General features: G+C 33.0%; 1 protein-coding gene across 1 annotated transcript in view; it reads left to right on the forward strand.

Annotated features, from left to right (window-relative positions):
- LOC129226858 (polyhomeotic-like protein 2) overlaps window positions 1-15,526 on the forward strand; it is a 61,040-nt gene that overhangs the window by 19,697 nt on the left and 25,817 nt on the right. Inside the window, exons 6-10 of the mRNA XM_054861487.1 lie at window positions 4,221-4,711; window positions 8,800-8,883; window positions 10,161-10,353; window positions 11,628-12,013; window positions 13,197-13,284. Coding sequence (XP_054717462.1) covers window positions 4,221-4,711; window positions 8,800-8,883; window positions 10,161-10,353; window positions 11,628-12,013; window positions 13,197-13,284 — 1,242 coding nt within the window. The remainder of the gene's footprint in view (window positions 1-4,220; window positions 4,712-8,799; window positions 8,884-10,160; window positions 10,354-11,627; window positions 12,014-13,196; window positions 13,285-15,526) is intronic.

Below are 15,526 nucleotides of genomic sequence, written 5' to 3' on the forward strand. Positions count from 1 at the left end.
CGGTACCTTATCGAAAGCTTTTTGAAAATCAATGTAAACAACATCTACAGGCTTCTTATTGTCCAAAGCCATGGTAACTTTGTCATAGAAATGTAATAAATTAGTTGCACAAGATTTTTACCTTCCCTGAAACCGTACTGAAAACTAGTCAATAGATTATTAGTCTCTAGAAAATTTACTATCTTAATTTTTATCAATGTTTCAAAAATTTTGCAGACCACCGAAGTTAGTCTCACAGGTCTATAATTTCCCGCACTCCCTTTAGACCCTTTCTTGAAGAGCGGTGTAATGTTAGCCAGCTTCCAGTCCTCTGGCACTGTCCCCGAGTTATAAGAAGCATGGAAAATATTTACGATTACATCTGCTAATTCCTCCGCACATTCAACTAAAATTTTTGGATAAATATTATCAGGTCCCGGAGCCTTAGTCTCTTTAATTTTTTTCAAATGAAGTAAAACGTCATCCCTGGAAAATACAAAGTCCTCAAGCTGTACTATAGCTTGTTTCTTGTTGGTGTCAATTGTTGAGATACAGTTATCGTTAAAAACACTGGAAAAAAAGTTATAAAAACATTAGCAATATCACTATCATCCTGAATTAAAATTCCGTGCTCATCAACCAGTGGCCCAATATGACTATTTCAAACTTTCCCCGAATTAGCGTATGCTAAAAACCTCTTGGGATTCCTGTTTATGTTATCTGCCAGTCTTTGCTCCAACTCTCTTTTCTGAATCCGTACCAAATACTTAAATTTACGCCTTCCCTTACAATATTGGAGCCTATCTGCACTGTGACCAGTTTCTCTAAACCTATGAAAAGCAGCTTGCTTGTAATTTAGAGCGTCTTTAGTTTCCCTGGAGAACCACATTGGCCAAATTTTAGTGTTGACACCCTTTCTCCTAAAAGAAACATGATCCCCAACCGTTTTCGCTAGCTTTTCTTTAAACTCTGCCCACTCAAGATTCACATCGCTATTGCCAATCCAGAAGAAAAAACTGCTTTCAAACTCTGCCTAAGTGCCAAAAAATCAGTATTTCTGAAATTGGGCACAAACCTAAAATTCTCTACCTTTTGCGTATCAAATTTAATCCCAAACCTAATACTGTTGTGGTCACTGTCTCCAATGTGTTCCCCTACACATAACCCCTGAACAGAACCTTCCATATCACTGAAAAGTAGATCCAAAATCACGTCCTGTCGAGTACCCTGAGTTACAATTTGATCTAAAAAACAGTCACCAATTACTTTCAAAAATTCCTCTTCTCTGCTATTACTATGGTAAAAATTATTCCAATCAATTCCTGGAAAATTACAATCTCCCATTATAATGACTGACCCCTTGCTTGAAATGTCACTAATAATACTAAACAACTGTTCATCCTGACCCTGGCTTAATTTGGGTGGCCTATAAATGTTCCCTAAACGTAGTTTATTGCCTTTGTTGCTCATCAACTCCAGCCAAACCATATCAATCTCATTAGGTTTATCATTAATTACCAATTCATTGCAAGTTAAAGTGTCTCTGACATAAAATAAAACCCCACCACCTCTTTTACCTACTCTATCTTGTCTAAACAAATTGTACCCAGCAATAGATAATAAATCATCATCACTTTCGGTAGCCCATGTCTCGGTAGCTCCAATAATATCCAACCTTTCATCTATTGTTATGCTTTTCAATTCTTCCATCTTGTTCCTAATGCTACGAGCATTTGTATAAAAAACCTTAAGTATGCCCATCTTACCTTTATTTAATGCTGCGCGATTATTTGAATCCCAACTGTTAAAATCTTTTCTCTTACTAGCCACCCTATTTCCGTTTCTACTAAAATCCCAATAGTTAGTACTCATTCGAATTCTACTCCTTAAACCATGCCCTCCATTCCAACTTAGTTTTTTGATTCTGAATCCTCCATCTTATATACAGTAAAAGCTATAATTGTGTTAAGGAAATTTTAAATGCAATGCAAAGCCTTTATACGGGTGATCGATAGTTATTTCATTGTCGGATAAGAAGAAAAGCTCAATGATTTAAAATTTCTATCCGCTGTCAGTTCATATTTATTAACAATGAGTAATCTGACCCGCGAAATCCATCTCAATATCAGGTCGGCCCTCTAGGACATGTTTTTTTTTATATTTTAATTTTTAGTTTGATATTAGTTTCTGTTATTGATTTGGGGTTTCTGTTTTTCTTCATTGTGGTTTTTCTCCGCATTCTTCAAAAAAAGTGAGACTAAATTCTCTATTTACTGTTTGTAAAGGTGTTCCCGGCTCTGTTATTCTGTCGGTCGGAGTAAGTTGGGTGGAATGGGTCAGCGCTGCATTCATGCTGAAATAAAATGCGAAGCCTGTTCTAGCCTGTCCAGTAGCAGCTTTGTACTCTTGCTCCTGTAACCTACATGTACCGAGAAAGCTAAAAATAATTTATCACATTCCATTTAAGCATTAATGCAGCGTTGACTTGTTCCCTCCAACTCTCCCTCAATTTTAACGGAGATTTCTTTTAAGAGTAAAAAATCATAGTCTTGATTATACTTTCGCCGTAAATGACATTTTTTGAAGAAGCAGTGTTATTATTCTGACGGAAATACCTTCCGTAACAAATTAAACACTTGAAAAATTGAATTGGGTAAAAGAAAAAAAAAATAAATTGAGATCCGTATCCGTATCCGCGGATCTTGACACTAATGATCCGGATCCGCGAATCTACTTTTTTGATGATCCGGCACATCACTAATTGGTAGCACAAAAACAATTATTTGAAAAAAACCTAGTGATGAATAATTATGGGGTACATGATAAATATTTTATGGGGTGGTGGTGGATGTAAGATAAATAGAGATGGTTTATGTGGTGTTAAAAATTCATAGATAATTGCAAAATTTAGATAATCTGTACTTTGGCCGATGAACATATGAAATGATTGTATAGTGGAGTATAATGCATTATCAATCATTAAAAAAAAATGGGATTTAAATTCTATTAAATAATATTAAGTTAATGTTCTGAAAGATCTTGAGCGAACAACTTACCATTTTTTAATTCATTTATTTAATTTAATGTAGTTGGAATACTTATAGACAACAATTTTCTTCACATATTTATGAAAAATTTAAAAGTAAAAACTTATTCTATATCATATGCATATCTTTGACTTCAATGCAAATTTAGAAAAAAAATACTCGCGACGTTAGGATGCGACGATCCTAACGTTTATTCACTTCACTAAATTTCTTTTTCACCAGTGATGTAGCCATTTCGTTTGATTTCACATAGCCGCTTTGAAGTAGTCAGTCATTAACACTGTTTTGCAGAATCACAATTTACTGCAGAGTTGGACGCGTACTTTATTCACTATGTATATTCGTGATTAAAAGGTCAGCAGATTTAGGAACTCAGGATTCTCTGCTTTTTACATGATGGTCGTTGAATCAGTTTCATGAAGATGGGAAGCAGATTCAGGAACTCAGGATTCTCCAAGGCTAGACGATAAATGCGAGTTTTTCTTCATTAGTCCTTTTCTTCCTTCAGCACGGGAATAAGCTTATTTTGGATGAAGATTTGGCTATTTCCATCTTTCTTGACTATGAAAATTTTTACTTGAATAATATGATGATATTTTAATGAGGGTAAAAACTATTTACATTCATTATTTCCATGGGATTCTTTCCCAATGGTAAAAGATTTCTTTTTTTTTCTTTCCTACTTTATAGCAACTTTTGCAAAAAAATTGACGACGAGGCTTGAAGAACAACATCTTCATCCTAGCAAGTACAACAGTCAACTCCAAAAATAAATCAAAGCTGCTGCCACGAAAATGGCGAGGGAACGCGACCTCCTTTAATCCAATCGGATCTCTTGAATTTTATACTGACAGCTTTCCACACCCTCTTTTTTGCATCATCTTAGATTTCTATTCTTGATTACATAAGAAAAATTATGCTATATAAGCTGGTGCTGCCCTCTTGCGTACAAAAAGGTTGTTAAAGGGAAAAACACACAAATGAACTTTAACACCAGCCAATTTGTTCTGAATGTTTACAAATGTGTCGAACCTCCCCATTGCTGGGGAGGATTCATCTTCCCATTTTCACTCAAATTTTCTCCCAAAAATTCATTGTGAAATATTTTTACATTAATACTTTAAAAGCTAAATAACGATTCCATTTGTTTTAATACCAAGCTATTCTGTGACTTCACTTTTAATTTCATTCTAGGCTCTCTACATGCACTTGGTGCTTCACTACCTCAAGGCATTACTTGGGCAACACCTGGTTCTCTGCATTCCCCTGCTTTATTTGGACAGAATCCTATTTTCATCCGCAGTCAACAATCAGATATGTTTATTCAATCTCCTCCACCACAGGCAACTATTCATGCAGTTCCCGTTGCAACTGCTCCACCTATGCAGCAGCAACAACAACAACCTCAGCAGCAGCCCATTCAGCAAGCACAACCTCAACAAACAGCACAAATACAAACAATACAGCAGCAAACACAATCACAGTCCCAACTTCAGCAGCAACAGCAGCAGCAACAACAACAACAACAGCAGCAAGCATTGGTACAGCAGCAACAACAAGTACAAGTTCAGCAGCAAGCTCAACCACCATCCCAACAACAACAGCAGCAACAAGTACAGCAACAAACTCAAGTTTCTCATCCAATTCCTATTACACCTGCAGTTCAAACTACTAAAGTGAAAACTGTAAGAATTTTTTTTATCTTCAATGTCAAAGTGAATTTTATAATGTGGGACCAAATTAATATACAGTCAACTCTTGATAACTTGGAAGCAGGGGCGACATTTCAGCATTTCATTTGGGGGGTCGAGATTACTAAATAACAATTATACCTCAGTATGGAACAAAAAACAAATTGGCTAACAGCAAGTAATCATGATGTGGGTTTAATAAAATTATTGTTAAAAAACAATTTAAATTTTTATGACAAAATATGTAATTGATTTTATAATACAATGTTATCATGCAAAGTATCTTGATACTACAGTTTTCATCTTTTAATAAAATTGTAATGCTTTATTTTTAAAATACAGAATACTTGTTCCTAATCCAGCAATGCCCAATGTCATGCTTTTTTTTCAGTAAGTTTTTTTTCCCTCATTAAGCTTTGAAATTAATTCTCTAACATCCTGAGACACGAAAATGAATTTTCTCTTCTAGATGAACTGATCGGAATAGTTGAAAAATAATTGAAGTAACAAAGTTACCTATGAAAACTCACCTTTCACATCTTGTGCTTCAAAATCACCCTGGTAACTTTAAAAATTGTGATGGTCTTTATTTTTTCACCATTGAATAGTCTAGTCTCTAAACAATTCTTCTTGCTTCATGCTATAAATTTTACTCATAATTGAAACATTTTATTTTTTGTTTATAATATCCATTCTAGATAATATAGAGCCAACAGTACTGGAGTATAGAGATAACAATACAGGAAAATATTTATCATCAAATCTTGTGTTAATTTTATTAGAAACTGAATCTATTCTTTTTTTACAATATGTTAAATCAATGTATGACTTTGCATCACCATGTGCATTTTGGTCACCTCTTCTAAATTCATTTGAATATTCTTTGCGCCTTTTTAAAATTGTCTTGGAGTAAGATTTTATTTTTGTTGAAAAGATCCACTCTTGGTTGAAACACACACCTACGCGAAATTTTTTAATAGTTTCAATTGTAGCTTGAACTAAAGCTTGAACAGTCCAAAAAATAAGGTTAGCTGGTTGAAGAAAGCATTGTTCAAAAACTCTCCTCAATACAAACAAAGTGATTAAAAATTCAAGCGAAAACATGTTAAAGGACATTAGCTTTTTATCTATTGAAAAAGTCGTTTTCCAAAATCACCACTTTGAAATTATCGAGAAGGGTTTTTATGGTTTAAAAGATCACCTTGTGTTGTCTCTTGAAGACCCTCTTGTGTCACTTTGAGATGGCACAGTTAAAGTGTCCCCAGAAAATATAGCTGTTGATTCGAAATATATTTTTTAAAAATAGTATATATTTTTAGAAGTATCTATGAAAGCATACTGTGCATTGAGTAGTTGAAATGTATTTCTAGCCGAAGAAAGTGATGAACACTCATTAAATAGACACACTTAAAATATGACCGTAACAATGAACGTAAAATACCAAGATATTTTCTTGTGATAATCATGCAGCTACACCACTGCACGGGCCTCGCATAACCATCGTTACAGAGCACACAAGAATGAAATATTTAGCCTATGTGAAGAAATTATGTCCTCAGTTAAAATTTATCGTGATTCTTCATCTGTTTTTTCTGTCCTGAAAAGGCCAGTAAAGGCTTGGTGAATTTCTAATTAATCATTCAAAAAACAGGAAACACTTGCTCATGTCTGGAAATGTGTCGAGTTTCATCAACCATTGCGGGGAACCAGCAAGATTATTTTTTCATGAACACTGATTTGCAATTTGCATAAATTGAATTTGCTCATTTTTTATCATTCCTCTCAAAAAATTTGGAGGAGCGACTGCCCCCTCTTGACTTCCCGATTTGCCGCCCCTGCTTGGAAGTCCCAAGAGACCCGCTAAAGCGCTCAAGTTATTGGTGTTTGAGTTATCGAGAGTTGACTGTAAGTACCTGCAATAATTTTAATCTCACCAACAGTGGACTTTTTTTTTTTGATATAGTCACACTGACATAACTAATGTTTTCTACTTTTTAAACAAAGAACTTTTTAGTTTGTATTTGTCTTTTGTGTTCCTTTATAGCTACTTGTTGATTAAAAAAGATTTTGTAATTCTTGTTTTAAAAAAAAAGTGGTTTTATGAGCATTAAAAATTTCTTTGGAATTGCAAATGCAAATGGTTACTCCTACATTCATTTCTTCGGACTGTTAATTTATTTTAATTGTGATGCATCGTAAATATAGATATGGATTCCAAGTTGCTTCATGGTACTTGTAAGAAAATAGCCCAATTGTGTATTAACTTTATCTTATACATTTTCAATGCTGCATACACATTCTATTCCTAATTTTGTTTTAAAAAATGAAATTCTAAAGAATTGTTTTTGTTTGATATTCTGGACATAGGTTGTCTCTTAGGAAAACTTTGTGTAAAATTAAGTATGAAATTTAACTTACACTATCCTGAAAGTTTGTTTCATGATGTCAGCCTTTTATTGCTGCTCTGAAAAACAGTTAGCTTTATATCTCAAAAATCTAATAACATTGAACTCTTTAAAGAAATATAAAATAATACATTGAATATTACCTCAACTCTTATTTTAAGTATTTTTGCGATATTTTGTTGTTAACATATTTTGTTTGCAATATTGCTAGTTGTTGAGCAATCACGATTGCTTATTGTTCTCATTTGACGGTTTTTGGCGTTACGCTGATTTTTCCCACCGCCACCCTCCGCACCATCACCGTGGACCGGCTGACTCCTCACGATGCTGCTCCTATAGCGAAAGCCGTCTCCAGGTTGCATTCATGTCCTACACACACGCGCATACATACACAACTACACACACACACACAAACACATACACACATACACACACAAACACATACACACATACAAACACTTACACACATGCATACATACAGATACCCACACATACACACACAACTACCCACACATTCATGCATGCACACAGACACAAACACATATGCCTACACACACATACACATACCCCCCCCACACACACATTCATGCACACACATACACATAACCTGTACACACAAACACACACGCCTACATACACACACTCGTGATTGCGAAAAACATAATTTGAATTCAAGATGTCAAAATTCAAATTAATTTTTTTTTCTCTTTCCTTTCTTTTTCTCTTCTTTTTTTTGTGATATGTCTTGATCATACCCTTTTTGTCGGGAACTCCATAGATTCTTGTCCTGCAATTTACATTTAAGAAAGATTATCAATTCTCCCATTTTTTTAAAAAATATTGTTTGTCATTTCTTATGTATTTCAATGTATTGTTTGCAGGAATCATTTTCACTGTGTGATTTCTTCTCCCAGATTTTTTTTCACTATTACAGTAGAGAAAACATTGCATTAAGTACATTTGAAGTATTTACTTTTAGCCTCTTTTAGTCACAAAAGAGATTTTCCTTAAAAATATGAAAAGAAGTTCCAGTTTCATCCTGAAATATATCTTTTAGTTTGCCAAGTTAGCAAATTTTTACAATTGTAAACCATTTTTATGAAAGTTTGATTTTTAGGTGTTCATTAAAGAATAATAAAACAACTTTAAAATATTTTTTTAATTACAAATTTGTAAATTTTAAAGTTATTTTATTATCTTTTACACTCTTCAGTGTAAAGTCGCTAATTTTTTTTCCTCTTCTTTTCTACATTGACAAATGTAAAGAAGTTATGATTTGGCCTTAGGAGATTATAGAGAATTCACTGCTGATGTAAGTTTTTCAGCCTTGACTAAATGAAACATGTTCTCGTAACTTTTGAAGAAGTGCAAAAACTTTGAAATAGCAAAATATAAAGATACTTGTAGTGATCAGCACCATTAGAATTCTATTCATTTAATTTCTTATCTACTATAGGTAGCTCAAAAATGTCATTTATTTTTTTGATCTTGTTTTCTTTTTCATTTCTTTTATTATTTTTTAAATTTTTGTGGAAAGCTTTTTAATTTTGGAAAAATCTATTTCCTTTATAAATTTTAATGAATATAATTTTTGAATACATTAACTTCTTTAATCCACACCTTTATTATAATTGTTTACTTTATTATTTTTTATTAACCATAGATCTATGCTTTCAGCCCTTACGTCCAGGAAGTTCTGTAGCAACTCAAACAATTGGCTCTACATCAACCTCTGTTGGTTCACCAGTAACAAAGTCACAAGTAAGCTGCATAATTATTTAAAAAGTTTTCTTTTGTTTTGTGTGGTTATCATTTGCTCATTATTATGGTGCATTATGTGTATGAAAGCAGAATTTTTTACAGTAGTCGGCAACACGTGTTGAAAAACGTAAAAATAGTCTGCGAGATTAACCAGTATTGGATTAATTGTAAAATGAATAAAAATAAGATGCTAAACTGAAAAATTATAAGTACATGCTATCTGGGGATTATAATCCTAAAACTCAGGAAATACAGTACAAATATTTGTTCTCTGAAATTTAAGATTTATTTTTTCTCAAATTTTTAAAAAAATTTCTGCCTCCAACTGAGAAATAGTCTGCAGCCATTCTCAGGGATCTATGACGTCTGTTACAGCATCGTGCTGTTTCAGCAACTGAGATTATGTGTGCATTCAATTGAGTTTACAAACGTGACATTTCAATGAATTTTTTTCATTAGTGCTTAAAAGAACGCTGATTTTTATCTGGTTGTAAATCCATTTTAAACAGCTATGTTGTTGTGGTATAGAATTAAGCTGCTGATGACCCTCAGTGGTAGCTTCTGTCATACATATAGCAACTGAAGCATGGATGGATGCAACCTGGAGCAACCCAGTATATATATACATATATATATATATATATATATATATATATATATATATATATATATATATATATATATATATATATATGTATATATATATATATATATGCATAACTTCCCCCTTTTTAAAAGGTGATCAGCCAAATGTGGAACCCCCAATGTTTAGTTCCCAAGCTGCTTGGTGTCCTATAGGGAAATATGATGAAGTTTGATGTGAGCTCAGAATCATGGTATGTAATAGAAAGTTAAAAAGCAATTTAAGAAGGAATCTTAAAAGCCTAAGATTTCTCTGTTTTACTGGATAAAATCTGAGGAATTCTTCTGACATGAAAAGATATTAAACACTTCTAATCACTAGCAGAGGGGCAAGTTGAGAAATGTAGTCTTTCTGAGCAACCCAAAATTAGAGACTTGATACCACTGGTTGAAAAAATACAATCAAAATATTTATGAGAGTACAATGCAGCATGGCGAAACATTATTTTTGAGTCTAATATTTGCATTTTAGACCATTGTGTACTACCCTGGTAATATTCTCATTAAGGAAACTTTATTCACACCTATTATTTAGGTTATCGTTGTCCTTCCAATGTTTATTATTTTTTAGTGTGTGTGGTATTATATTAAAAAATATTATGTGTTAAATATATTACATGTTTGATTGTTTTTAGAGCAAGCAAAGATCCCGAGTTGTCCATTACCGCTCTACATCCTCATCCTGTACATCCAATGCTTCTACTCAGTTACAGACTGCAACAACACAAACTCAAACTCAGCCTCCCCCAAGCCAAAAAGCTGATGCAGCTAACCAGACCAAACCTACAAGTGAACCAAAACTAGCTGCTACATACAATAAGATTTTAGGTATTGTTCTTTGTATTTTTATATTCGAAGTTCTGAGTTTTGAAACTCAGATACGTCTTAAACAATGGAGGAGGAAGGAAGAACATCTTGACTTTTCATTTACAATAATGATATTTATGGATGGCAATTTGAACATTAATGAACAACTACATGCTTTTAATTTCTAAATATTTTTCTTTTAAAAAAGTTGTTTGCTGTAGATGTAGAATTTAATTAAGAACCTAAAACAAGCATGTAACATTTTTCAGAGCTAAGCAATCTATCAAATGATATAAAATGTAGTGAAATTAAAAACTTAGTTAAAAAAAAAATTTTTTTTTGAAAATAAGTCACAAAAATACTCCAAAACACTCATAAAAATAAGTTGATGGGCTTCTTGATTTTTTTAAAACTAAAAACAAAAGCCATATTTTGCTCAGTAACTAAAGAAAGATAAACAAAATGCTGGATGTATTGAATACCTTTGTCATGAGAAATTCAGGTCTCATTTATAAAAGCATAAAAAAGAAAGCAAGATCTTTAACTTTTGTTTTTTGATCATTATTGAGCTTTACTTGATTAAGTTTTTAAAAAAGGGTTGAAAGCAATTTCAGTGTGGTTGGTAATAACGAAATTTCATGTCATGTTTATTTTGGGGAACTTCATTATGGGTACGTAGATTTATATTGCCGAATGAATCCAAGTGCACAAAAATGAAATAAAATTAGAAAATATGCAGTGTTTATAAATTTTAATACATTACAAAAAAGTGAGGGTCAAATTGCAGTTTTTAGGTCTGTTATTAAATTACGTTATTTTGGATATGACTAGTAAATTAATTGCTTCAAGCTGTGACTGGTCATGAATTTGCATTATCTAAGTGACTCGTACAATACAGATTCATGTGGTTGTGGAACATATCTGTCATGTTAGGGAAGGTCTACAGTACCGCTTTCTGTGAAATTTTTTTTTTTTTTGTACAAGTTGCATTCGTTAGTATTTTGAAGATTATACTAGAAGTTTGAAATGACTGTTTTAATTTGAAACTTTGTTTGTAATGCACTTCCATAGTTTAAGTGAAAAGTTTCTAAAAATAACAATAATGATTTTTCTTTTGGTTTAATGCTTAACTTATTTTTGTTCATTTCCAACTTTTGTTTGTGCTAACAATAAGCATAGACTTGAAACGATTTCTTAAATTTGATGCCTATCTCTTCGATTCTATTTGGCTTTATTGGAAATAAAATTTTAATTATTATTAAACTTATTAAACTTTTTATAATTTTACTCTACAGAAACTTCTTTCTCTGCTCCTGTTGTTGAACCTGCGGAGATAGAAGCACCTAAGTGTGATGAGCCCATGGAAGCCGTGTCTTACCCTGATGTTGCAATTGTGGCTCCTTCAGCTGTTGTATCACCATTGGTAGATGAAGCTGTCCAAATGGAAAACACAGAGGAAGCTTTATTATCTCCTCCAGTAGCACATGTTCAAGTATCCATTCCAGTTGAGAAAGTGATTCCAAGTAGAAAAGAGGTCGAACCTGACAATATTGGAATTGTTGCGCCGTTATCCGAAATGACAGTGAAGGAAAAGCAACCTCACACAGCAATTGTGAAACCCCATGTGTTGACTCATGTAATTGAAGGATTTGTGATTCAAGAAGGATCAGAACCCTTTCCGGTACATTGGAATACATTTTAGAAATTGTCTGTCCTTTTTTTTTTTGAATGCTCAATGTGTATTAGGGTAACGCCACCAGTAACAGACAGTCATAAATTTGGATTTAAATAATAAGAATTTTAGGTGGGTAAAAAGGATGTTGCTGTGATCCACGAATACAGTGCAACCATCTAGTGTTATCAGAGTGAATTTTGTAAGCCAGTTGATATTTACAAGGCAGTGGTGAAAGATACCTTAGAGCAGGAATTAAAATGGAAGGAGCAAGTCCAATCATTGGCTTAGCAAAAGCTGACCCAAAGACCCCAAGTTACCCGAGTCAACTACGATGAATGGGTGGTACCATTTTATCTCTTTTCAATGTTATGAACTGCCTCCACAAGGTCAGCTGATGTTTCATGTTTATTTAAATTTAATATAGCTTTAGTTCTAAAAACAAAGAACTTTTGCACATTCTGAAGAGGAAAAGGGAACTTTATCCATTGTTCATCCTTCCCTCATCCTGTCTGTTACTGGGTATCATAAGATTTTTTAGTGTCTGTTACTGGAGAGAAAAATGGAAATAGAATTAACTAGTTCATATGATACAGAAACAGCCAAACAGTAGATGAGATGTTGTAGCATGAGTGGAAAATTGTTAAAAAAGTGTAAATACATTAAAAAGCTCAGAAAATTGAGTTAACCTGAGAACGATGTCTTAAGCATGTCTGTTACTGGTGCCGTTACCCTAGATCTAAAAACAATCAAAATGCTTCCACATCTATGGAAATACATTATTTTCCAAAGTGATTAGGGGAGGGGGGGGGCAGATGCTTGTTTAAAAGTGATGTTTTATCAGTGGCTTAGCGTATGATAAAATATGGGTTGTTGCATTGAATGTTGATCATAGTGTTGTCCCTGCTAATTTCCTAGCTCTATTACACTTCTGTTTGTATTGAAAAACTTCTAATTATCCTGCACTTGCTGAAGTTTTTGTATTTTAAATTAAAATTATGTAATGTAAACTTAAAAATATATAATTAATGTATACTTGATAAAAGTGTTGATGTAATAATTAATTCTATAATTTGTTTGTTATTTTTAGTATGCGACTAGTTAGGGAAAATATATTTCTATCACCTCTTAGAATTATTCAATCTTCCACATCTTATTCCTTCTTCAATTAAAAGAAATATTCCTGTTTTAGGTTACCATGCCGTCATACAGTATTACTAATAAGGACGCTGTTATGGAAAAGTCTGTTGATGTTTATAATGGAATTTCCCAAAATACAGGTAATATAATGTGCTGTTTCTGCATTTAGAATAGCATATTGATATCAAATTAATAATTATAAAAAAATAATAATAATAAAAAATTAGCTAGTCCATTTTCAAGCAGGATGTAGAGAAGAATTTAAGATAGGATTTAAGAATACAAATAAACATAAAAATTGTGCACTTAACTAAACTGCTATTGGGGTGAAAATGATACTGGCGAGAGGCAGTTTCCATGTTATGGGTTGAACCAGCAGATTCTTTAAATCCATAAGTCCTTCCACATGATTTAACTTTCTTTCAGTATACCAATCCTAAAAGGAGAATGAAAGTGGCATAAGTCATTTTAAGTTACTGTAAAACAAATTATAAGTTAAAGGGGAAAAAAGGAAGAGAGGGGGGGGGGGGATTTAAGTACCTACAAAAATCTAACAATCAGTCTGGAAGTGCGTTTAGTCTTATTTTATTTCAGTTTTTGCCATAGCATTTTGAACTACGAATTTTGCTGAGTGCACACAAATGAGCAAAATTATTATTGTTCATAGAGTACAATCTGGTGTCATATGAGTTAAAAATGATCTCAAAAATACATTCTACCAAGTTTTTTTCTCCGTAAGGATTAATGTTACACAGAGCCAACAGCAGAAGCGGATACAGAAACCCATTTTAAGGGGCGGGGGTCATGCTGAAGAATGATTCCCCCCCCCATGAACGAACGTACGGTTTTGAGTATGAAAAATTTATGAAACTGCTTTAGGGTCAGTAAAAAGCATTAAATCGGCTAGAAATGAGGCACCCAATTGGGAAGAAACATTTCAAATAGTTTCACAAGCAATGAATCGAAGTAACAGTTCAAATATTTACTTTTAAAAATAATTAATGAATTGAAAAGATACTGTGATCATTTACATTTTATGCATAAAGTGTTTGAACACAATGGTGGATGGATACTGTTGACATTTAGGGGGGGGGGGAGTCAGGACTCCCATGACCCTCTCCTTGTATTTGCCACGGGCGAGCAATTGGTTGGTGAAGGAGCAACAGTGAAGTAAATATTTGTGCAAAATCATGTCGTCTGTCAATGCTGCTTCCCCAGTAGAACTCCTAGATTCTCAATCATCAGATCAGTACTCAAATCAGATCAGTACAAAAAATAATTTTTTTGTTTAGGTTATTATTTTTGTTTTAAGCTGAAAAACAGTTTTTGTTTAGCAAACTAAAACATATTTTGTGATGCTTTTATATAACTGTTTTGATCTTTTTAATCAATGTCGAAAACAGAAATGTATAATAGCATATATAAAGTTCATTTTTCCGAATGTTAACAAATTAATTTCAAGGCAAATCCAAAGTAATCATAGCATTGTGTAAAATACATGCTTTTAAAACGTTGTAAACATTGAAAATACTCCAAAATTTTGAACATTTTCTCGATTCAAATCTCTAATTTAAAAGCATTAAAAAAAAATTTTCCTGCAAAATACTTGTTTTAAAGTATAGTTAGAAAGCTATATGACTATTTAAATGCCCCTGTGATCCATTTAGTGATAGTTCACATAAACACTTTCAAAACATAATATATAGGGGAGAGTCGGGTAGCCACAGACTCATAAACAAAACACATTTTATTTTTTAAATGGATATAATTAAATATTTATTTAGTATCAAAACGTTAAAGAATAAGTATTTTAGTACAAGTATCAATCGAATAATTTCTTTATCTTTGCTCTAATCAACTCTCACAAACGATCTTAAATTTTGTACAGTTATTTTTTTGGCAGGTAGCTCCGGACATACATATTAGTGATGACCAAATCGTTCTTTGGCTTTGCAGACGTCACAAAAATAGTAAAGCTGCGAAGGATCAATATTTATGCATTCTTCAAGCGCCCAGCCTTTACATTCATGGCATTGTATCCTATTTTGGAATGTTTCTCCACAAATGATGCACTCTGTTCCCTGGTCTCTTGACAATTCTTGGATGTTCTGTTTGGTTTTTATGCTTTTGGTGGTTGTTGCACACTTCTTTTTAGTCTCTAGCGCTGTAGCTATATAAGTTGCAATTGTATTTTTCTCCACCAAAGCATTTTTAGATGGAGAAGAGTTGAGAATCTTGTTCTTTTGAATTTTTCGTGAACTCGTTGTGAGTTGTTTCTTCGAAGCATCAGGAAGAGGAGACACTTATTTAAGCAATTGTTCTGTTGCACAGGATTGGCTGGTTAATAGCTGGGAAAAAACAGAACTTGCACTGTTTATTATG

Source organism: Uloborus diversus, chromosome 7, assembly GCF_026930045.1.
Source record: "Uloborus diversus isolate 005 chromosome 7, Udiv.v.3.1, whole genome shotgun sequence".
Taxonomy (NCBI): Eukaryota; Metazoa; Arthropoda; class Arachnida; order Araneae; family Uloboridae; genus Uloborus; species Uloborus diversus.